Raw genomic sequence first — 26,031 nt, 5'->3', positions numbered from 1 at the left:
ACTAGGGTAGTTAGCTTTTGCAGGGGGCACCTCTAAGGTGTCCCCTGTGTATATTTAGGGATAAATCCAATACTGGTACCAGTTTGGATTTATCATTCTGGTTTGTTTGACCCCAAACAACCCAGGGTTCAGAGTGGCCACCCTAAAGCTGGGAAACTTACATTGATCAGTGTCCAGCACTTGTATTAAAATGTCTGCTCGGTTCATTCAATATGTTCCAGGTTTGGCAAGGACACAGAGGGGGCATATTACGCATGCAGCTATGTCCTCACATATAATATGGAGAACCCTGCCTTAGGGCTGTAAGGCCTGCCAGAGGGGTGTCTTGCCCATAGTAAATGCAGTGTATGGTGCACAGGGCACATAGGCAGTGTGCCATGTCCAGTTTGTGTTTTAGGTTTTCACCAGGACACACAGCCTGCAATGGCCCTGCTGGATGCTTCTGGATGCATGGCTCTAGAGGGTGGCACAATCAGTGCTGTTGCCATCAGGGGCCTACCCATAGTACCCCAGGCCCTGGGTACCTGGGCACCCATTAACTAGGGACTTATAGTGGTATTTAAGGGTGTAGCCAATTGTTCAATGCATCACAAAAGTTTTAGGGAAAGCTTTGGCCCATGGAACCTGGTTAGCAGTGGCCCTGGGCTCTACAACTTCCAGGCTACATCAAACATGAGGCAAAAAGTGGGGGCTAACCATGTCAAAAAGAGGCCTTTTCTCACAGTGATGGTTTGTGTATAAACTCTTATGTAGTGCCAGTGACATAATTTCTGTATATTGTCATGTCTCATTGTTACTGCTGCCAGAGCAGTGATTAACGTGATATTGCACATTGTAAAGCCTCATTGTTAAGTGATAAAATCTGTCTTGACTACTTCAATATTATATACTTGAGATCTCATTTAGGTTTGGTGAATGGGCTGCCAACCCCCTGGCAAAGTAGTTGTCTAGCTTTCATCATCCTAGCCACAGCCGACCTCTTTAATTTGAGTTTCTTATTGTCCGTTTTTAATTAAAAACTGCTTCCATCTATATGGAGCAGCAGGAGTGTCCTAAACAAAAATGAACACTCCTTGCCCAGCCAGGGACCTATGCCATGAACACATGGAACATCTACAGCATTTATTATGTTTTCCAAAGCGGGGACTGATCTTGGAAAATATTTCTGATGCGTCAGACATTTTTACCCAGAAATGGAGTGGCATTTATAATTTTTCCTGTCTGCTGTCACCATGTTGTGCATGACTCTATTGGACAAGAAAACCCAGATGACATAGCATAGAAGAGCCAACCATAGTAGTGCAGGCATTCTGACACCATGTCAGTTTGGCTCAATTGCTGAATGTTGGCATGAGAACAATGAGATTGGTGCACAGTGTGTCTGTCAGTTTTTGGCAGATGCTCCAGTCTCCTAATGCAGCTATCGGTGGTGATTTCTTCTTCATGCCAGATAGAAATATGAAACAGGGGATCATGTCACCAACAGAACTTCCAGGAGACACGGCACATTCCTTACTAACCATATCCATACATAGTGGTCATCTTTAGGGCATACATCTTTAAGAGCTGTCCACAGCATTTAGTCAATGCACTTACCTCTCTGGAAGGGGTCGAATGATCCACAGGCTAGCCATTTCTTGATGTCCAGGTGTCTGTTCTCTTTGGCAGCCAGAAATAGTGGTAACTCTCGGATCCTGCAATCACAAATGTGATTTTGAAGCAACTGCCACATTCTTAAAATCAAAAGAACATACGGCAAAAATAATGGTCAGAATTATAAACTGCAATAACGTGAGTTTTGTGTACACCCACTAACCTTGCTTTTACATAAAAGATATTACTTTGTCTAGTTATATTAGTATATATATTGCACTTTCACCCTTATGTGGTCTTAGTAAGCTTGTCCAATGTGTAAATATTTAATTTATTTACGCTTAAGCATTAGATTTTAGCTCTAGTTGGCTTTTTAAAGGAAATGCCTGAATACAATGAATAACATTTTGGTCTAGAAGAACATGGTGCCAACCAACAACAGTTGTGTTCTAAGATGGGCTCTACTCTGCTTCTACTAAGGATGGTCATGTGTTGCCTTGTGAGTGCTGTGGTAGGGACTTCAGTCCTTGTGGTATCATCTTTACAGCTTTGCTTCAGAGAATGAACCGGGAGCTGAACATTGGTGGTGCGCAAGATGGGACAGAGGAAGCAGAGGTTAAAATCATGATCCACTCTCAGAGTGGTTCACATATGCTGTTGAGAGGCAAAGAAGACAGGAGTACCTCGGGTTCTGCAGGAGAGGGAGCATGTGTTCTCCAGTTATGCACAGCTGAATCGGGACTGCAATCTCTCAAAATAGTGACGGATGATCTTGGCAAATGGGTGGCATCACTATGGGAAGGGAACAGCTGATTCTCCAGTGAGCTAAGTTTGACCCATGACTGATGAATACTGCAGGTGCAGAATGACTGCTAGATATAAATCCACCCACTGAGTACACAGGTCCCAAGAGGGACTGTCTTCACTTAAGACACAGAGACACTCATTATGAGTTATTTTATATCATTGCAAATAAGGTGAATTTAAATTATAAGTGTTCATTGCATTATGGCATTATCAGGTTTATAATTCTGGGCCTAGAGATAAAAGGCCTGTCACCAAAGCTGCAGTGGCTGTGGCCACAGGCAGCAGCATTGCCAAGCCCCTGCTCATCCACTGTAGCATTCACAGGAGAGTATACCATGTTTCCCTCTGGCAGGCATAACTGTGGCCTGAACCCCTGTGCCTCTGCACCTCGCCTACCCTCAGTCCTGCTTACACTTTTTGCATACACACCCTGCATGTTTGGGAGTGGTGCTTGGCGGGCAAGTGTATTACCTTTGCCCAAATGGACTCTGCAATTACCTTATCTGAGCTAATCTGAGGGCCCTGGACAGAACAAACATTTCTGAATATAATGGTTGCCTGAGGCTCTAGAGTGTTCTTGATAGAACTGGCTTGAGGTATCTCTGACTAGGAGAAGGGGAGGGAATTTTAGGAAATGGATGAATGATAGCTGTGAATTTTATAGTCTGGCTTGCCAGCGCAGCTGTTGCCACACAATTATATGATCATCGCTATAGAAGGGGCTTTGGCTCTGTGAGTATGTTGGGAGGCAGAAGTAAATGTTTTGATTGAGTAGACATTGTACTCCACACATCTGTGATCGTTTTGTTTAATTATCCAGCTGCCTAAGCTCGTACTACCAGGGGCACACACAAAACCTTGGAATGCTATGAAGGTGATGTAAATAACTATATAATTTATGTTGTATTTCTCTGGCAGCAGCACACATGGGAGGAGAGCAGTCATTAACCCATATGGATTGTTGGGTGTGGCTTGAGAGTGCAACTGTCACCTGACCTTTTATAATACAACAATATTATTCTACAGTTCTTTGTTTCTACATAAATGCACATCTATCCCCATTACCATACATTATTCACTCAGAGCCAGACCTAATGGAATTGCCAATGCTTGTTGTAGATCTTAATGTATTGTCTCTGTGTTCCCTGTTTTCCTCTTTTCTGAGACCATTTGAATCCTCTGTGCTATTTTAAAGTAGTAATGTGGAGCAAAGCCTTATTAGATACGATCTGATTTGATGTACAGCGGGAAACTAATGTTATTTACCTGTATGGCACTTTTGATGATGTGCCTTGGGGTCTGTGATGATAGCGAAGGAGCAGTGTGCCCTGTTCTTACCATTCCTCTTGCAATAGATCTTTTTAGTATACTTGAGTGGGAAAGAAAAGTTAGTTGCAATTCACATTTCAATTACCATTGAACTCATTGAGTTACAAATTAACGACCAAGAAACAGTAAATAAAGTTGAATGAGTTTTATTACAGGTTAGGGGACAAACTAATGTAGACAAGTCTCAAAAACATGCTATATAAGTACAGAATCACCAAAGTTCAACCAAACTGTCGGATAAGATTCAATTGCAATAGCATAAGGCAACATTATTTGATAATAAGTGTACTAGTCTCAATCCTCTTATCTATGCAAAAATACATGTTAAGCAGTCTAAATTAATTCTAAAATAGGCTACAGACAGGAACCCTAGTTAATTCTGGTAAAATAGGATGGTGTCAACATACTGGATAGCAGTTCTCCAAATCGAGGTGTTGTGTAGCATAAAACCACACAAAGAGAATAAAGGCAAATAGGTCTGTACCCTTCTGAGTCCAGGGAAAATCAGCTCTCTCAGCTAACAGTGAGAATGCCAATTAATCCTACAGAACCTTCGAGAATTCTACATCACCAATACCAGTAGTTTTCTGTCTTCCCACAGCTGAAATTGCCAATTTAATTTGAATCTCCCATCCTACAGTTTGAACATGAGGACATCCTTGAGTGTCTCCCTGCTCTTAATATGACGTAAACAGGAGTTCTTCTTGGTTCGTTAGCGCCTCTTGTCCTTGCTAAAGTATCCTCCCAGGTATCATTATCTCTAATGAACAATATGGCTTTCACTAACTGTGGAATCACATGAACGCACCTGCAAGGAAAAGAACATTGCAGTGCAAGCACAACTTCACATCGAAGGTCAAACATAAGAAACCAAGGCCCGTATTTATACTCCGTTTGCGCCGAATTAGCGTCGTTTTTTTCGACGCAAATTCGGTGCAAAACTAACGCCATATTTATACTTTGGCGTTAGACGCGTCTAGCGCCAAAGTATGGGCAAATCGCGTCATTTTTTTGCGTGAACGCCTTCCTTGCGTTAATGAGATGCAAGGAAGGCGTTCCCGTCTAAAAAAATGACGGCAACGCAAATGCGTCGTATTTATACTCTCGGGCAAAAATCACGGCCGGGAGTGGTCGGGTCAAAAAACCCTGCATTTGCGCCACTTTTTAACACCTGGGTCAGGGTAGGCGTTAAGGGGCCTGTGGGCTCAAAATGAGCCCACAGGTGCCCTCCCATGCCCCCAGGGACCCCCCCTGCCACCCTTGCCCACCCCAGGAGGACACCCAAGGATGGAGGGACCCATCCCAGGGACATTCAGGTAAGTTCAGGTAAGTATCATTTTTTATTTTTTTTATTTTTTTTTGGTGGCATAGGGGGGCCTTATTTGTGCCCCCCTACATGCCACTATGCCCAATGACCATGCCCAGGGGACATAAGTCCCCTGGGCATGGCCATTGGGCAAGGGGGCATGACTCCTGTCTTTACTAAGACAGGAGTCATTTAAATGGCATCTGGGCGTCGAAAAAAATGGCGCAAATCGGGTTGAGGCAATTTTTTTGCCTCAACCTGACTTGCCCCATTTTAAGACGCCCTAACGCCATTTTCCCCCTACGCCGGCGCTGCCTGGTCTACGTGGTTTTTTTCCACGCACACCAGGCAGCGCCGGTCTGCTAGCGCCGGCTAACGCCATTCCATAAATACGGCGCCCGCATGGCGCTTCAGAATGGCGTTAGACGGCGCTAAATTTTTTGACGCTAAACTGCGTTAGCGCAGTTTAGCGTCAAAAAGTATAAATATGGGCCCAAGGGCCTTATTTATACTTTTTGGTGCAAAACTGCACTAACGCAGTTTTGCACCAAAAAGTTTTGCACCGGCTTGCACCATTTTTTAGCACCAGCTGGGCACCATATTTATGGAATGGTGCAAGCCGGTTCAAAGGGTAGGCTAGCTTGAAAAAAAATGACATTAGGCAGGTTTGAGTCAAAATAAATGATTCTGACCAGATTAGCATCACTTTTTGACGCTAACGGCATATTTATACTCTGTTTGCACTTAATTTTTTTACTCTAATTTAGTGCAAAACTAACTCCATATTTATACTTTGGTGCTAGACCCGTCTAGCACCAAATTTAAGGAGTTAAAGTCATTTTTTGGAAGTGGAAACCTGCCTTGCCTTAATGAGATGCAAGGTAGGCGTTCCTGTGCAAAAAATGAATCTATGGCCTTAAAGCCATATTTATACTCCCATGCAAAAATGGTGCAAGGGAGGGAGGAGAGTTCAAATAATGGGGCAAAGCTTGCTTTACCCCATTTTTTAAAGCCTGGGTCAGGGCAGGCGTTAGGGGACCTGTGGGCCTATTTCCATGGTGGAATACCATGGAATAAGCCTACAGGTGCCCTCCCCAGGCCCCAGGGGCACCCCCACCCACACCAGAGGGACTGCGGAGGATGAGGGACCCTATCCCAGGTAAGTACAGGTAAGATTGCATTTCATTTTTTATTTTTTTAAAGTGCCATATGGGCCCCTGAAATGGACCCCCATACATGGCACAGGGTGCAATGGCCATGCCCAGGGGACCCCTGTCCTCTGTGCTGGCCATTGGGGTGATGGGCATGACTCCTGCCTTTTCTAAGGAAGGAGTCATGTGGCACGGTAGGTTTAGCACCATAAAATGATGCTAATCATTTTTTGGTGCTAAACCCTCTTCTTCTATACTGCCAGCCTCACCCGACTAAAGTAATTTTTTTTTTTACTCTAGCCTACCCTTTGCACCGGCTTGCACCATTCCATAAATATGGTGCCCGGCTGGTGCAGAGAAATGGTGCAAGCCGGTGCTAAACTTTTTGGTGCAAAACTGAGTTAGTGCAGTTTTGCAAGCAAAAAGTATTAATAAGGGGCAATATTTTGTACGTTTGCGCCACTTTTGCGTCAAAAAATGACGTTAATGTTGCGCAAAAAAAGTATAAATCAGGGCCTTGGTGCTAGATGGGTCTAGCATCAAAAGTATAAATATGGAGTTAGAATTGCACCGAATTATAGTAAAAAAAATGACGCTAATTCGGTGCAAACAGAGTATAAATATGCTGCAGAGTATAAATATGCCCCTAAATATGGCGTTAAGGCCATACAGTCATTTTTTGCACGGGAACGCCTACCTTGCATCTCATTAAGGCAAGGTAGGTCTCCACTTTCCAAAAATTACTTTAACTCCATAAATTTGGCGCTAGAGGGGTCTAGCACCAAAGTATAAATATGGAGTTAGTTTTGCACCGAATTAGAGTGAAACAAAATGACACTAATTTGGTGCAAACAGAGTATAAATATGCCCCCCAAATGCTTAAGGCCTTTGGTCATGCTAGCTTAGTAAAACAGTCAATGCTTATTCAGAATACATGATTATAAGTGTATCTTACAGATATAGAACAAATGCAAACATTTGCAAATGAAAACATGAGTACATAAAGGAAACTTCAATAAGCAATAAAACTTAAAATGCATAAAAGTAAATGTGAATGTGAACTAAAAAACTTAATTTTAAAGTTAAATATTCAAACACACACATATATGAATCTCTAGTCTTCTACAGTGAATACACTGTCAATAATATCTTTTGGTGTTTCACTCTACATTAATTACATTAAGGCACACAGAATATATGATGTTAGTCAAATGTTCTTATGATTTCTGTAACCTCCAAGGGTAGAATCAAAATCACTCTTCTCCAGTCTCCTCGCTGAGGGTGAATCAAGCCATCACAAGCAAGATAAGATCTTATCAGATAGACCAGTTAAAATATTATAATATTCACAATTTTTCGTCTATACTCCTCCAGGCGTTTCATGTCATCATAATACCTAGACTGATTCGCTATCTCCACATCTGCTCTCCTTCTTTTCATTCCTTGTCTGGCTTTCACTCCCTTGTATAACTTTAAAGGCCACAACCAAAGATATTGTGCAAAGGGCAATTATCAACAATGGCCTGAATACAGAACCCACTATTCCAATTCCTAGGTTTCCAAACCATCTGCCAACTACATCAAACCCATTTCCAAGTGCTTCCTAAGCAGCTGTTGCTTCAAACTCCTTCAAATCTTCCTTCAACTCAGACATAATCTTAAAATATGCCTTCAAATTCTTCCTCTTATCAAGAATATAGGTACAACACTGCTGAACCTTCCAAATCTGACAAACCCCAACTTCCTTGGCGAGCAGAATGTCTAACACAACATGATTCTGCAAAACCATAGATCTTATCACAACTATTTCAGTATATACAGACAAAAAGGCTTTTGCTGTATTAGTGGACAGTTTTTCTTCTATGGTAGACATCTTTCTAATCTTCAAATCACTCAATATCTTAGCTACACATGAAATCATCACAGCACCAAAAATATCTCCTACCACTTCTCCAGAACTAACACCTTGTCTAGGTCTATGATTCGTTTCTCAGAAAGGAATGTTGAAATGCTCCACATGAAATATTTTCAGAACTATCCCTAAACAGCATATACCATACCATTCCCTGGGCAACTTGAAACATGCATCCTCCACAAATAAAATTAACTGCTGGAATAACTGGGACTTCTCTGTCCAAAAACAGCCTCCAGTTCCCTCTAACTTCAAATGTGTGATCACATTCACTCCTTCCCACAAATATATTATCAACTGTAGATTCATCTGTAAATATGCACAATCTCCCCTTATGCTTCCAACCTAAGACTAACGCTGGAAGATTCCCTGCCACTTCGTGCTCAATTTCTTCCTTAGTCCATTTGTTGTCAGATTATTTCAATGTACATTTACAGTATCTAATGTTGTTATGGGTTTCAAGAACCTAATTTACCTAATTTGTTATGCACAGTGTGTCCATTCAAATGCTACAGTGTGGGGATCACTGAAAGAACTATATTGTAATTTGAAAAATAATACTGGAAATGTCCTGTCCCATAGAACAAACTCAGTAAAAGACTACAAGTGACATTATATGTCAAAGGAATGTTATGGTATGCAGCTGACTCAGGCAATTGTGTGCATACATAACAATCCATCGCCCCCATTGTGTCAATGTATTCATAAAGCAAGTTAAAATAAGCATTTGAAGAATAATCTCCTCTAGATGCATCTACATGTAATTATTTTTCATCTAGTGCATATAATCTATTATCTACAGAATTAAAGGTAAAGGGAATATCGCTAGGCAGCAGTTTAAATACTGTGGAAAATATGGTGAGGATAATCCTACAAGGAGAACAACTATAACTATAACTATAACTACAACAATACGTTTGCCTACTATTATATTCGTACATCTATGTCTTTAATAAGGGGCCATGTCAAATTCACTAATAATCACATCCAGAATGAAACTTCTCAGCTTATCCAGTAGCAAAGGAAATTCAAGGTGAAATGTAAGCAAAATGTTCAGTTCAAGAAGGTTGATTTGGATCTGCAATGATATACCAAAATTCCCAAAACTCTCTTCGTCTTTGGCAGCAAAGTATGTCCGTTCAGTTGAAGAGTACCTTCAACAGGGCACTCTAGTTCTTTCTGATCTTCTTGGTGCAAGCCGTTTGTCCTTACTTTCACTCAGACCAGAATTATCCATATCCTCAGGGATAGTTTGAGGTACACCTTCCTTGGGCAAACTCAGTTTCTCCACTTCTTGCCTCCTGGACCAAAGGTGTCCAGCTGTTCTCACAGCACTAGGTCCTTCATTAGGGTATGAATTTGAATCTGACTCATTCATCACCACAGTATGGGACACTTCTGTCTCAGCTTTGACTGTTGATCTCTCCAGACCAAATGTGCTGTTTCAGGCCCCCAACAGCTTGACTAACCAGCTCCCAATGTGTCTCTGCCACAACCGGCACTTCTGGGAGAGGTGCTATTACATCAAGAGGACACTCAACTCTCCAAGTATGGAAAGCATGTATTCAGTTGGGGGACTGACACATTTGACAGCAGTAGTTGTTACCAGAATGAGTTGCTATGGTCCATGCCAGCGAGGCTCCAAACACGTTTCCCTCACGTGTTTCTTCACAAAGACCCAGTAGCCCAGACTGAGGTCATGGCTCTGCTCATGATGTGGCTTTGGCTGCTCTGACCTAATGAGACACAGAACGGACCATGTCAGCCGGTCCTTTGCAGTTATCAAGAATCATATCATCTTTAATACTCACAAGCACATTTGCTGGTATTGCTGGCAGGCTCATTACTCTGCCCATGATTATTTCATCAGGGGACAGTCATTTCCTCTGATCAGGTACAATATGGAGACTCAGCAACACAAGAGGCAAAGCATAAGGCTGTTTCAGAGATGTCAAAGCACACTCTTTAGCTAGTCTGGATTTCAGGGTGCTGTTCACTTGCTTCACAGTGTGAGAGGCTAGATGCAATGCAGTCTCTGCTCCACTTGTAATGCTGTGCACAATAGTTTCATGACCTCACTGTTAAAGTGGTTGCCTTGGTCTGACTCTAGAGAAGTTGGGAAACTGAACCTAGGGATAAATTCCCTCAGCAACAGTTTGGCTACTGTGAGACTGTCATTTTCTCTGATGAGGTAAGCTTTAGCCCAATGCGAGAAGATACACACAACCACCAGAACACATCTCAACCCATTGCACACAGGCATCCCAATGAAAGCCAGCTGCATCCTGTTGAAGGGACCTCCTGATTTCCCTATATGACTCAGCGTTACTGCGGTTCTTTTTCCTATCTGTTCTGCTGGCACACAGCACATCTGTGACACAATGCTACAACTATCAATCTGAACCGAGGATTAAACCAAGTCTGCCTGAACAGTCGAACCATGGAATCTCCCCCTACATGGGAAGGACAGTGGAAATGTCTAGCCGTACGGGACAACAGACTATTTGGCAGCACAGGTCTTCCATCCAGTAAAACCCAAGTGTCATCCTCTTTCTTAGCACGATGTGCTCCGACCTAAGTTTACTGTTCTTCATCTGACACCTCTTCTTAAAGCCTCTTTATCTCCTCCCATGTATCTGCAGTTGTTAACAAAAGTTTGCAATTGGTCTCATCCATTCCCTCAGTCGTGTACTCTCCATTAAAGGTACAGACATTGTGAGCACAACACTTTGCAACTTCATCAGCGTACCTATTGCCTAAAGTTACATAGTCATCTCCACTGCAGTGTGCTGAAAACTTTACGGCGCAACTTGAGCAGGCATTTGTAATGCTTCAAGGAGCTTTCTTTTTTGCTCACCATTAAGGACTGGAGATCCTGAAGAAGTCATAAACCCCTTCTGGGACCATAACTGTCTGAAGTCATTAACAACATCGAAGCCATACTGACTAGCGGTGAAAATCGCCACCTTCAACTAGTCTGAGACACAAAAGGCTCTAGAAAAAGTGACCAATTCAGCCACTTGTGCAGAAAATATTCCTTGAAGCCAGGAAGCTTCAAGAACTCTTGAAACTGTACAAACTGTGTAGGCAGCTCTCAAACTTTCTCCATTGTCTCATAAATATAAGTCATCAGCAAACAGCACAAAATCAGATTCAAGTAGTGGCTCACCTTCAATATCTGTCCTTAGCTTGGTGCTCGTTCAGTGACATTGAGACAGTCATGCTCCACTTCATGACAATCATTGTCAATATCTGATACAGGCAACAAAGTAGCAGGAATCTGAAAAGCACAGCGCTTGAGAGTGACATTCTCAGCGGCAAGATAACTTGCTTATACTTAGTAAGGCGGCTGTTGGTCAAGTGCTGTGTTCTAGTTCTTGTCAACAATTCAACAGAATGGGGGACAAAAAATGTCCATGGGTTACCAATAACAATATTTGCACGCCTCTTTGTCCTGACTCTGGTCGCAGCCACTGCTTTAAGGCAGCCTGGCAGCGCAAATGCTACAGGTTCAAGAGTAGCAAAAAATTATTTCACATTCCTTCGGGCATTTCAATGTAACTGTGTAAGCACTGAGAGAGTGCAGCTCCCCCTGTTGATGCAGAAAAGTACAAATGGCTTATTGTAATCAGACATTCCCAGTGCTGGGGCATGACAGAGACTTTCTCTCAGCTCTAAGAAGACAATCAAACAATCATTATTTCAAGGTGCCGACACAGACACATACTTGTGTGGCAGCCTCTGTAAAAGCTTGGCCACTAGGGAAAAGTTGGGTATCCACTGGCGACAGTAGCCCACCATTCCCAAAAACATTCTGACCTTTCTTTGGGTGGTTGGTGGATTCAGTTTCAGAACTGCTGAAATTATCTCTTGTGACACCTTCCTCATTCCTTTCTCAATGTGGTGTCCAAGGCCTGACAGTATTGCAACTTTCTTGTGGGCACTTTATGCCCATTCTCAGTCAGGTGGTTCAGAAATGTGATGGCGTCTTGCTTGCAAGCTTCTTGTGCATTTGATGCCACCAACAGGTTGCCAATGTACTGTACCAGGACTGAATTACAGGGCATAACCAGGGACTCACAATTATTTTTGAGGATCTGCTTGAAAATGGAGGGACTCTCACCATACCCTTGTGGGACTCAGCACCATGCCAAAACATGATTGCTGAACCAAGAGGAAGAGGCTATCCTCATTCAAGGTTATAGAAAAGAAAGACTGGCACAGATCAATGACAGTGAATCACTAAGCCTCTCATGTGGTCATCAATGTCATCATAGCGAACAATTCAGCGTAAAGGCCATCATTTACCAATGTGAAAGCAACGTCTTCATCATGAGTTTGCATTTCCACACCTTTAAGCGTGCAGTATATGACACAGTTAAGCTTGCAAGGGAAATCGTTTCCCAAAAAACTCACAGGACTGGAATCATACACCACAAATTGGTGATTCTCTGCAAAAGACCCTATTTTCACAGGTATTTCTGCTGTTACTGGGGTTGGCATTTCCTTATTCACACCTCCTATAACATGGATCATTTTTCCTGAGAGGGGTAGGTTTGAGTCTTCCACTGTTCTCACAGTACAGTGAGTAGTACCAGTGTCGACCAAAAATGACATAGGGTGGCCATTCACCTTACCATCCACAAATGGACCACTCTGGTCTACCTCCAAGATTGCACCAAATTCACAATCTTTCACCTCCCTCAGGCACCGTCAAACTGACTGATCCGAGCCATCATTCTTGGATGTGTCAAACATATGATACTGTTGGAATGGATTATTGTCCTGAAAAACATTCTGATTCATGTTTGAAACTTGGTTAGAGTTCAGTCTGGGGGCCATTTTCATTTATCTGTGGCATTGGGGGTTGTGGAACCTGCATCACTGGGGCTTGTGGCACACTGAAATTCTGCACTCTCTGCCTCTGCATATTTTGTGACTGCACGGGATTGTTACTCTGAGGCTGTACAAACCCTGAATTTGGACCTGATTAGCTGTAATAAAACAACATTACCACTTCCAATACCCTAACTTATTGCAATAGTGAAAAAGGTTGGTCATATTCAAATTGATTAGATTTATTCCAGAACTGGGATCAATCGGGATACCTCAACCCCTACCTTGCATCTCAGGAGCTCCCTGCTGATAAACTCCTTGACAAGACCAACTTTCCCTACAAAAGGCTGAGTCTGACTGCTTCTCTGAGCAGCTTTCATCTGTGTAACCATCATCTTCTCCTTCAGTTTCTTCTACTTCATTTCTGTTTCATCACTGCAACGCTTTGCGTATCTCGAGATCTCATTAATCGATTTATTATGCCAACAACTCTAATGCTGCTAGATCATCATGCTAATTTCAGGTCTCAATCCTGTCACAAACCTTGACACAAGATGTCCTATATTCTTGACCTCAAGTGTCTCATTTCCACTATACTGTTTGAACGCCTGCAGCAATCTTTCAAAATAAGCATGGATCAACTCTTTTGGGTTCTTGAGTCGTTCTCTCAGTCTTAAACCAATCAATATCTTTGGGGGACACCTTCGATTTCAGAAATGTCATCACCTCCTGATACTTTTTTATCACTAAAGGCGAGGGCCTTTTTACCACTAGGTTTCTCACAGGCTCTTTCTCATGCCATTCTGTGGCTATTTAATATTCTGTCCACAAGACTCTCGGGACCACAATATTGAACAAAGTATTCAAATCAATCCACAAAACCTGTGAAATCTTCGCAAATTGCTCAACCTGCTAGTACCATTCCACCAGCTTTTCTCTCAATTTTGGAAAATTATTAGTGAATGATGCAAGATCACTCCTACTCCATGGCACATGGACGTAAGCTCCACTGGACACTTCCCTCAACAGAAAATTTGAAGCACCAACTTCTCCTTCTACAGCAGGGGGTGGTGCTCCCATTAGTTTCTTCAATTCCTTCTTTCTCCCCCATTTACTTTCTCACTTATCTAGCTCATTTCATTTCCAAATATTTTAAATCAATTCTTCATTCTGTTTGTTTCATTCCTGAAGTTCTCATACACGCTATGTCCTCCTCATTAAGCATATGTGGTAGCTCTTCTGCAACGCTCTTATTGAAATCTACCTCACATTTTTTGGTGGACTTGGATAGTCTGTCATAATCTTGCACGTCAGGTGACATCCCTGCACACGAATATAAATTCATCTTCTTAATAGGAGTCTAAACAAGCCAATTCAAGATTCCCAATTATCATTTCATCCAATTCCAATTTTATTTTGGCCACCTCCCCCAAATGTGCTCTCACTGGTGACTGAATCGCTCCTTGACTCAACTGAGAGCTTTTGTTGTCACTTGAAGGAGTATTAAAAGCCTTCACCGACTCATCTATTTCCTTCATACTGAAACTATGTTGTACTACAGGAGCATTAAGAACAATCCCTTCTCTACGGGTGCTACTCTTAGCATTTAAAAGTGGTTCCCATACCAGAACTTGGCATCCTCCTGGGTGTCCCTGAGGGACCACATCCTATGTGATCAGAGTTGAACCTTCACTTGCTGCACATGGAGAACTTGGGTTTGTTTGGATCAAAGGAACAAATCCCCTTGTGTCCAGACTTACAGCAGCATTACCTAAGGCACTAACTCCCCTAGAGAGAGCCAGGTTATAAATTGTGTTTCCTGGTGAGGCAGGATTGTACATAGGAGCCACAGGCCCAATGGTGACAAATACTGTAAGAGCATCCATAGCATTAAGAGCTGTGGAGTTTACGGAGGCACAGATCCCTGAACTCTCTCCCATCAAGGTATGATTCACACTCACTCTGCTCACTCTCACCAATTCAAATTTTATCTTTACAGGTGTAATAGCCGCTCCAAAGATCCCACCAACACTGACACTATTTCCTCCTTCCACTCAGATCTCATTATACGAATGTGGGCATTCTGATAGCAATGTATCCGAAAAGCCATCACTAGAATTACTATCACTGATCTCACTCATATCACCTGGCTTCCTTTACATTCACTCTTTGCCTTTCCTTTTCTTTTCCTTCTCCCTCTCAAAGGTTACACTTGTCAAGGCTGGATACAATTTAACTCCCTCCATGTTATGTCAGTTCATTTCTTTGACTCAGCATCCCATCTAGCATCAACGCAAATACTCCCTGTCTTACGGGCTCTTCCCAGACACTTTTCCTTTTCTCTGGCATCAGCCGCAGACTATCAAGTATTGAGCGCTTTAAACTGTGCAGGCAGTTTCATCTTGTATAATGTTCTCCTCAAATAAGTGTGCCATAGTGTGACAACCTCAATAAGCTTTCGTTCTTTGTGATTGTGTGCCATTGACCAAGCCACATACACGTATGAAGCCCTACATTTATTGTTATATAATGACCTGGGGTATCTTCAGGTGGTGCCCCTTCTCCCTTTTTAACAAGTATAGCCACATCTCCTCTAATTAGACCTTGCAGCATTAAAAGACTTAATTTTTCATTCAAAATATCAATGATCACTGATAGAATTTCGTTCCAGACCAGGAAATAACTCTTTACCCACAGTTCTCGTTCAACAACAATAGGCAATAACAGCATGACACCTTATGACGTAGGCAACCAATACCAGCGCCAACCTCACTCCCTGCAGCAGCTCACTCTTTTTTTCACTTTTCACACATGCATTCTTCTCAGCATCGAACACTCATACCAAACTACAACACAAATAACTTTTATCTGCTCCACTAACAAATCGGTACGATTTGATCACAACAACAGTTTCTTCTTGTACACTGGGATTTACTATATCACCCATAACTCACTCTCATACAAAGACAAATGTCCCTATCTCAATTGTGTTGTTGATAACATCTAACGACAAGCACCTCCGAACTTGCAGACAATTACAATATAGGCCCTCATTACAACTTTGGCGGTAACTGCCGCCTACCGCCACGGCGACGGCCACCAACATACCATCGCCTTGGCTACCAGCTGCCCACCCTCATTATGACCGTCGATGGAATTCCGCCACAAGGCTGGTGGAATACATTTGCCGGTCATGGCAGCAGACAGCGGTAAGGTGGCGCTGCTGTCAGCAGCAGCGCCACCCCAGCAAAACACTGCCTACCGTATCATGAGCAATGATAAGGCCTGGTGGTGTTTTGCTGGTGGACGCTGATGCTGACAGCAGCGCTGAGTCCTGTCTCCTGCCAGAGGACCCCCTGCAAGCAGGTAAGTCGGGTTCTCTGACAGGAGAGGGGGTGGGGGGCGTTGTGTGCATGTGTGGGGATGTGGTGTGTGCGTGTGTGTCTGTTTTTGCATGCGTGCATGCAGGTGTGTGTGTCACGTTGAATGCGTGCGTGAATGACTGAATGTGAGTGTATGTGTATGATGTGTGTTGTGAATGTGTGTGTGCGACAAAGTATGTTGGTGTGTGTTGCGGTGTGTGGGTATGTATGTGTGCATGCATGGGTAGATGTGGGTATGTGTGTGTGTATGTGTGTGCGTGTGGGTGTGTAAATGTGCGGGGGCAGGAGAGGGAGGGGGAGGGTTGGGGAGGACTCTGGGGAGGGGTCCGGGGGAGACCCCTATCAGTGTCAGGGAAGGAATTCCCTGGCACTGATAGTGCCTTGCGCCATGGCTTTCGTGGCAGTACGCTTGCCACGGAAACCATGGTGGTAGGCGGGGTCATAATCCCAAAGGTGGGATTGTGACAGCTGCTTGGCTGAGACCGAAGTGTCCAGCCCAGCGGCCGTTACCACTCTGGCGGACTGAGTGGTACATTGGTGGTTTGGCTTGAGCCAAACCGCCAATGTCATTGTATGGGAAAAGGTACCGTCAGCCTGTTGGCAGTACCTTTCCCCAAATTACTGCTGACCACCAGGGTCGTAATGAGGGCCATAGTGTCTTCTACACTTTTTAATATTATCCCAGGATCTTAGGTCATGTTGAACCCAATAACAACTTTAACTTCTCTGTACTAAAACGTCAAATTCACACAACATTAAAAACATCTCTACAATACACCATACAATCTCCCCAAAACACCGCAAGCTATGCTGCAACGCGCAACCCTATGAATACTCACTGCTCCGCTGTTACAACTCGCTCCTGAATCTCCAGAACTCCACTGATCCTCCAAACCAACACATAGGCTCTCGGTTCTGGGCTCTTGGAACTAACTAATCTATAGTGGAATATTCTATCTCTCATTACTTCAGTACCATCCTCACTGCTACCATCTTCGGGAGCGCTGGGCCCTGTTCTTATAATTCCTCCTACGATAGATCTTTTTAGTAAGCCTGAGTCGTAAAGTTAAATTACGCTGCTGATTTTGAATTATATTCTAGCCTACAGTAGAGCTTAATGGAGATTGCATAGAATTGTCATAATGCGGTTGAATTTCTTTTTACCTGTGTATAGTTGCATGGAAGACATGTTTGGTGGTAGTGAGGTCGCTTGCTGTAATCCCCACTAATATGGCGCTGCCATAAATGATTCCTGAAATTATTATAGTGTGCGCTATTGATTTTAGCTGGTTTGATGAGAGACGTTTATTTAATTTTATTAGTGCATTTAAAAGATCATGTGCAGAATTAACTGTTTTGCTGATGTGTTGCTTAAGAGACCGTATTGACAACAAATAATGCCACAGTAGTGTGAAATTGTCCTTTGAGAATTTCTTGAACCACTTAGCTTTTAGAGTTTGATAGTGGTTTACTATCATAGTTATAAGCCTCAGTATAACAGTTTGTAATCTTTATAGTGATGTACTTTGCCACCTATGGCCCAGGTGTAGTGTTCTATACATAGACTGAAAAAATGGAGACTTATGGGACACCTTGGAGCATTTGTTTTATTTCTGATGTGTGTTTACAATTTTTTTTCTAGTTGATTCATTTTGGAGAGAAAGGGAGCAAACTCACTTGCAAAGAGCTATTTTATGATGTAAACCATGCTCTATTGTCTCAAACGTTCTTGATAGATTTAACAGAACTAACATGCAGAATTCTCCAGCATCCTGTGGTTAGCACCGGTCATTTCCAGCAATGCTGTCTCTGTGAATAAATTGTCTTAAATTTGGAGTTTAGATTGTCAGGAAGAAATGCTATTACTACCCTGCATGTGACAGTAATCATCTATATATAGCAACCTATACATTTTGTTAATTAAAGTACTAATAGATTTGTTGTAAAGTGGTGCACTGAAAGTGATATTAATGTGCATTCACTGTTGGTTACTAGACTTAAGTTTTGCAGTATAGCCTCTAAACCTCATGTTTAATTAATTATTTCAACTATATGATCATCTTTATCATGTTAATTAATAGTTTGCACTAAAATGATAAAAGATATCAAGAGAGAAATGTTTAAAATAATAGTTGCAAAAGTAGAAGATTGCAGTCCTGCACCATATTTAAAGCAATGTATTAACATAGTTATTTCACTTTAAATCTACTGTAACATGAACACTGACAAAACTTATTAATGTTGAATTCATGATTTAAATGTTATATGTGTGCATTATTTGCACACATAAGTGTGTCATTTTAATTCACTTTGTTTAGACTAAGTGATGCCTGCAACTTTCCTTTCAAACTTTGTTCCTATGAAATGTTAGCTTGGTAATAAATGCTCTATTATTTTACACATAGTAAGCCTGAGAAAGTAACCTTGAGCACAGTACATTCAGGAATTGTGGAACCAGGCTATATATACATTTGTTTCAGCCACGAAGGATGAGCCAAGATGGATGCCTTCTACATATTGGTAATGGGAATCTTCACTGATGTTGCAGTACCATGTTGTATGACTGACTTTCATTGGACAATTACACCTTCTGCATCAGGAAGAGTGATGGATGAATGAATCCTCTTGCACTATGAACTTTATTATGCCATTACTCAGCTGGATTTGCAGCAGCATTCTTGCGCTTCCTTTTAGGAGAAGACCCTTGGACTCTAAGAGATACCTTCCCCTCTACTCTTGTCCTGTATTTCAATGTTTTGTTGAGACTTAGAACTTTTCCCCTCGCCCCAAGAAGAAGAATCTTGACCGAGCTTCTGACATGCTGACACTTTCCCTTTTTACCTACTTTTTGCCAACTTTGGTTAGTCACCTTTTGCCCCAGATGCCTTTTTTCCAAATTCTTTTTGTACTTTTCCTTTTTATTTTTTGGCCACATGTGTTCAGCTCAGCACATATTAACCATTGACTTGCTAATCTGCAGGGATTTCCCTCACTTTAGCAAGCTAACCTTAAGTGACTTCAAATTGTCTTACAACCTCATTACGAGGTTGGTGGTCCTAGGACCGCCAGCTTTGCGGTAGTAGTTGGACCACCGCGGCTGTGACGGTCCACACTCCTAAAGACCACCGTCCATGCCAGGATCAAAAATCCCGAAGGGGAGGTGGCGGTCTTGGTTGTAGTCAGCCAGGGCGGCGCTGAACACAGAGCTGCCTGACTGATTACAACCTTGTATTCCGCCAGCCTTTTCATGGTGGGGACCCCGCCATGAAATGGCTGGCGGAGAACAAGTGCTGGGGGCCCCGGGGGACCTGCACTGCCCAGCACCATCAGACCATGCAGACTGTGTGCATTCTGAGGGTGCTGGTTTGCCCTCTCTATGCTAAGAGATAGCACTTGGCTCCTGTAAAGGAGCTGAGTACTATCTCATAGCACTGTTCTGGTCGGTGTGACTGATGGGAACGTTCTGTTGCAATGTTCTCACCGGTCAGACTGGCAGGAACATTGTAATAGGGCAGGGGCATCCTCTCCGCGAGTTTGGTGGTCCCATGGTGGGACCGTCAAACTCCCAAAGAGGCCCTTAGTGCCAAAAAAAACTGAACAGCACTTGTTTTCTGTACATCCGGTTATTCTTCTGAAGATGTGTATTGCTTTTGTCACATCTTTAGTGCTTTTGATGTTAGTTCGTAAACCTTTTACATTTTTAGAATTTTCTAAATTACTTTGAGTCTGAGCTTGTAATAAAACTCTTAACCTCATTTCAGAATGGAGTTCTCCTTGTATGACCCATTTGATCATACTATCACTCTAAAATGACTTTTGAAACCTTATGTCTCCACACTTTTATGCTGGGTGAAAAGATTTATTGACCTCAATTAAAGCATAATCCTGAGTAGGCAAATGCTTGAGCAAATCTAGTAGCAGATAATGGTTTCTCCCACAAGGGGGGAGACAGAGTTAGGCATAGTGTTAGAGATTCCTGAAAACTTTGTTGTGCGACTTGCTCACCCGAATGTTTTTGTCCCATGGTTCGTTCCAAAGATCGATGAAATTCCAGCATCTTTCCTTTGCATTGGATGTGTGAGTATTAAAAGGGTTCGCCCTTGTGCTGCTTTTGCCTGAGATTGTGGTAAAGTTTGTTGATGTAAACTGTTTTGTGGACTTTCTGAACTTGTGTGGTTGTGGCGCTTAATACTAAGGAGCAGTTGTTGCTATTGAACAGGTTGGTCATGGCCTAAGATCCTGGGATAACGCAAAAGTGTAGAAGACACCTGGTTAATTTATTGGCCGCAGTAAGGAGCTTGTTGTAAGACATTGTCAACAGTGCCAATATTTGTCCTTGTGTGAGTGTGGATTGGTTGGTATTAAGTGAATCCTGAGTGCATATGGAGGAACTGTATCAACCGGAGTGTTATTTGTTGGTCGAGTCTTATTTGTTGTGACATTGTGAAAGCATAGTCAGAAAGTGTATCTATGTGCTGCTTTAAAGCATTTGGTTACACTATCCTGTAGTGAGCAGCCAGATTGTTGGTTTTGGTTCACAAAATTTTGCATTAAGGTTGCGTGAGAAGCGACTGTGTGAGAGACAATTGCAAAGGAGGCTGAGCTGATGCGAGGAGTGAGAGTGACACTGTTGTGTGATGTGCTGGTATAGGTCGGTTGGTGTGAAGCTGCACTGATATTGGTGGACAGTGTTGCACTGCTATTTGGTTTTAATATCGTAAAAGAGAATTGAGGGAACAGAATTTCAACAAAAAGAAAATTGTGACATTGAATTTGGGGAAAATTAATTTCTTAAAAGCATTAAAAAGGGCATTGAAAGTAGATGTATTAGAGAGGGAATAGAAACCCCACCCAAAGCCACTTCAGGGCATTATTTTCTGTCTGAAAAAGATCTTCATGCTTGTTTGTGCCTTGAGCAGTGGCAGTAGGTTACAAAGAAAGAATGTGCATTAGCATTTCCTCGCTATGGAACATTTAATTTAAGAATTATTGAGAACTTGAGTGAGTACTTTATGAGATGAAACCACCTCTGAGACATGCACAATTTGAAGCATTTAATACTTGGAACATGTGGCTCATCAGAAAATGAGAGACAAGTACGAGAGTAGAATGAAAAAAACAATAAGAACAGTGTTGCAGAAGCAAGGTGGGATTGTCAGCAAAAAGCTTGGATATAATTGAAGGAGCTAGGTTGTATTCTGCCATTACTTTTGAAGAAGAAAGCACAGACCAAAGACTAGGAAAAAGACAAATAGCACAGAACAGTCAACAGATACTGATAAATAAAAATACTTAGGCAAATGAGAGTGATTCTGTTGATTAATTTATAAATCAGCTATTGTTAATTCTCCCGCCTCCATATAATTCTGAACAGATAGAAGCAACAAGTGAGATACCAAGAATCAGCCAGCACAGGATTGTAATTCAAATCAGTCTGTGCCAAATTTCAGTACACATCAACCTGTGCAAAATGTTAGTCCAAATCAGTCTGTGCAGAATTTTACCCAGAATCAAACAGGACAAACTTCAAATGTTGTTTTGACAGGACAGAGTGTATGCAGTTCCTGAATCCAGATGCACTGACAGTTCCAGTGACAATAGGCTCAGTTGTTCCTTTGTATGTTCCAGGCATGACTGAGACTAATGCACACACACTAAGGGGCATATTGAAGAAAAAGGGTGCTGCACTGTGTGCAGCATCACTTTTCTTGCACCCTTTACCATCCCCCGAGCGCCACCATGTGTGCGCCATATTTAAAATACGGTGCACCATGGCGCATGGTAGGGGCAAAAGCGTAAATTTCCAAAATGTTGCCATTACTCCTGCAGAGTACATAGGGGCCCATTATAAATAATGGAAGCCCCCTTTTAACGCCTGCTCTATGCAGGCGTTAAAAGTGCCGTAAAAAATTACGCAAGGAAATCTGTTAGATTTCCTTGTGCCATTTTGTCAGCCCCCTAACGGGCATAATTGTATTGTATTGTATTGTAATCATACTTATATAGCGCTTATTACCCCTGACGAGGCGTTGAAGTGCTTTTCGATGAGTAGCACGCTACTCCGGAACCCAACAAGAATTAGTGATGGATTAGTATCGTTAAATAATTAGTACAGTTTTAGTATTATTATGAGTTAATTTGAGCCGCGGATATGAGAGTTTGTTAGTTAGATTGACTGGAGTAATGGAGGGGTGGAGGAGGAAAGAAATCCAGAAGTGTTAATTAGGAGTAGATTCTTTATTTACTCAACCCAAAGGCTTGGGATGAGTAAAGGGGGGCGGAGGGGGAAGAGTATGTGTAAGGGGTAGGAAGAGCATAGTAGCAGGGTGAGATGGATGCAGGAGAATTTAGTAGGGTTGTGTGGGAGGTCACAGAGGTAGAGTGAGGTTTGGTGAGTTAGATGTGGAGGTGGAGGGAAGAGCTTAGGCAGAGATATTTAGGAGATGAAAGTGGTAGAAGGGATTTGGGATGAGTCAGAGTAATATAGCACAAAGGGCTACAAAGTAGTGCAATGCATGCTTTGCACCACTTTTTAAATGTGGCATGAGGATTTTGGCCTCTTTGAGCCACATCAGAGTAACAAATGACACTGTGGAGCAAGGTGGCGCTAGAGGCTTATAAGTATACCACTAAATGTCCCAAATGATCAGAATGTCTCAAATACCATGGTTTCATCAAATAGTAAATAGGGATTTGTGAGCTTGAGGGACTCAGATAGGGAGAGAATACAAATTCTTCTGAGACATTGACCCCTACACGGATTTCAGATCCAACTACGACGACAAGTCAGACAGCATTTTCTCCTGATGCGAGGTTCCATCAGAGATCCTCACCTTATTTTTGTGCCTGGATCAGAGCAGACAGCAAACATTGATTCCGGTACCCTAAATAGAAGGTTACCTGTTTACACTCTGGAAAATATGTCTATCGCAAGTACCCCAAATCAATTAATTGCAGATCATCGAAGAACAGAAATGTTACAGATTAATCCAATAAGTTTGTGAGGCTGCACTGCCCTGCAACTGAATGAGTGGCTGAATAGTTTGAGTCCTGAAGGTGCAACAAGGGGAACGAGTTGCGGTGCAAAAGCAGAACATACCCCAGAGGAGAACAGACCAGTAGATATACCCAGATTAAAATTAGAATAAAAATGAGACGATATTGGGAAATGTAGTCCCAGTTCACTTAGAGATTTACACCGAAGATGAATTGAGATTTGACTGCAAAGACATTACAAAACGTGCAGGTCACTTCTATGACAGACTAGCAGAATTAGCCCAGAGATATGATGTGGATTTGGAGACATAAAATCCCTTGTGGAGACCCTACACAGTAGATTTTACCAACAGAGATATACTGAACATGAGACCTCCAGAAATGAGATTGCAGATTAGAGAATTATTTACTTACGTTCAGAAATGGGGAGCTTTAGACAAGTGGGAAGAAAGGTGGGGAAAGAAAACAGATCAGAAGAAAACAAGAAAATGATTTCCTCCGGCAGGAGCAAGTCAGATTGAGGGACATGTGAAAACACTTACCATGAGAGAAATTCCTGGTGGTAGATATATTCATGTACCTTATAGTAGGAGTGATATCCTGTCCTTAACAAATGATTACCCAAAATCGAGAGAGAAAAAAGTGGAGTGGTATAAGCAGACAGAAAGGTTTGTGAAGCCTGTGGGAAGATTTGAATACATTGACAATGTGGTTCCGAGTGATTTATGGACAAATGTGCCGTCAGAAGAGGTAATGCAAAAGTATCAGAAAGTGATTGGCTTTCTGAACAATAAGGTTTCCCCTATATACACTGATTGGCTGAGAATTGACAGGACGACTAGGAGTCTAAGAAATCCATACATTCCTATAATGAGAGATTGTTGCAAGCTTTCAAGCATTTCAGCGGTACTGAAGATAAAGATGTGGGTCATTTTGTATTCAGCATTGTGCAGGGATCAAAGCCAGACAGAAGTAACATGATTCAGCAGCATTTCAGTTGTTGACAGAACAAACTAATTGACCAGATCCTGCAGTATGCAAAATACTTCAGTGATGAATTGGAATTAAATCAGAAGAAGTTAAAAGTGATGGTGATGCAATTGGAAGCTGCACAGAAAGCTAGTCAGATTCAACAGTTTGCAGAGAATAGTGGTGGTATGCAAAGCGTGCAACAACAAGGATTTAATCATTTCTAGCAGCACAGCATAGTATGTGGTGGTCCTTTAGATCAGGGTGGCATTGTTGATGTCCAGGCCTTGAAAAGAACCAATCTGTGTCACTGCTGTGGCCATTTGGGCCATTGGCGGAGGGAATGCCCCTTAATGGTGCTAATAGTCAGGCAAAGAATAATGGAGTTGTACAAGTGCAAGGCACTAATCAGGTTCAAATGCAGGGAGTTTAGAGACCACGGATGACAAATGCAAATGTGCCAGAGAGACAGCAGATGCAAGTTACACAAGCCCTGATGTCCCAACAAAAGACAAATGTGTCCCAACAGAATTTAAATCAGGTTACAAATGTGAATGCAGATCAGTTGACATCACAGTTTCCTTTAATGGATCTGAGTGATGATAACTTTTCAGACATTTTCCAGTTAAGTTGCCCCAAAGAAGACGAATGCATGCTCGGTTCTTCCCCAGAAGTGGATCGACATGGTCCATGTGTGGATGGTGATGTAATATGTCACCATGTGCCCTTTCTAGTCAACACAGGTGTCACATGTTCTATTATCAGAACAGCATAAGTACCAAACATTTCATGAAAAATAATTCATGTTATGGGAGATGCAAATAAACAACTGTCTAACCCAGTAACAGAATCTGCCTCCATAATAATAGGTTCCTTTGAAGACGAGCATCAATTCATGGTATGTGTCTCAAGTTCTGTAAGTCTGCTTGGACGTGGCTTGCAATGCAAGTTGAATTGTTCCATCAGTTGTACACCACGTGGTATTGAGATACACATGAATGATGAAGATGCAGCATTTAAAATTGTGAATCGAAGCCAGAGTGTCACATTGTTCCCAGTGTTGACGTGTAATGACTTACTCGAAGATTTAAAAAACACTGTGTCCCCTGAAGTTTGGGATTTTTATTAAAGGGGTTGGGCCTATCAAAATTACAGTAATTACCCGAGAAGTCCCCCATATAACATGACACTGGAAGCAATTTCAGGAATCACCCCTATGGTAGATTAATTGATAGAGCAGGGAATTCTAAGAGAGATAATGGGAAGTCCATGTAACTCTTCCATTATGGGACTGGGAAGCCCAGTGGAAAGTACTGCATCATACAGGATTTGCGCAAGGGGAATGAGATAGTTGTCCCATGTTGTCCCGTGGTACCACATCCATCAGTGATTTTATTTCAAATTCCAAGTGAAGCAGAGTGGTTCACCATGACTTATTTGTCCCAAGCATTCTTTTCCATCCTGTTGCATGAGGACAGCCAGTTTCTCTCTGTGTTTTGGTTTGGCAGTCATGCTTTGGCATGGTGCAGAGTCCCACAAGGGTATACCGAGAGCCCCTCAATTTTAACCAGATTTTGATAAAGAATCTGGAGTCCCTTAAAATATTGCACCATTCAGTCTTGGTCCAGTACATTGATGACCAATTAGTGGCATCAAACACTCAAGAAGCCTGTAGGAGAGATACTATTGCCCTGTTGAAATACTTGTCTGAGAATGGAAATAAAGTTTCCATGACTAAATTGCAGTATT

The 26,031-nt window shown here is 42.2% G+C and overlaps 1 protein-coding gene across 1 annotated transcript in view; it reads right to left on the bottom strand.

Annotated features, from left to right (window-relative positions):
* The window catches only part of LOC138284998 (transient receptor potential cation channel subfamily V member 6-like), a 215,865-nt gene that overhangs the window by 179,329 nt on the left and 10,505 nt on the right, over nucleotides 1-26,031 (bottom strand). The window contains exon 2 of the mRNA XM_069224398.1: nucleotides 1,597-1,694. Within this exon, the coding sequence (XP_069080499.1) occupies nucleotides 1,597-1,694 (98 nt within the window). The remainder of the gene's footprint in view (nucleotides 1-1,596; nucleotides 1,695-26,031) is intronic.

Source organism: Pleurodeles waltl, chromosome 3_1, assembly GCF_031143425.1.
Source record: "Pleurodeles waltl isolate 20211129_DDA chromosome 3_1, aPleWal1.hap1.20221129, whole genome shotgun sequence".
Taxonomy (NCBI): domain Eukaryota; kingdom Metazoa; phylum Chordata; class Amphibia; order Caudata; family Salamandridae; genus Pleurodeles; species Pleurodeles waltl.
The sequence above is the reverse complement of the archived record's forward strand: the minus strand, read 5'-3'. Positions and strand labels throughout refer to the sequence as shown.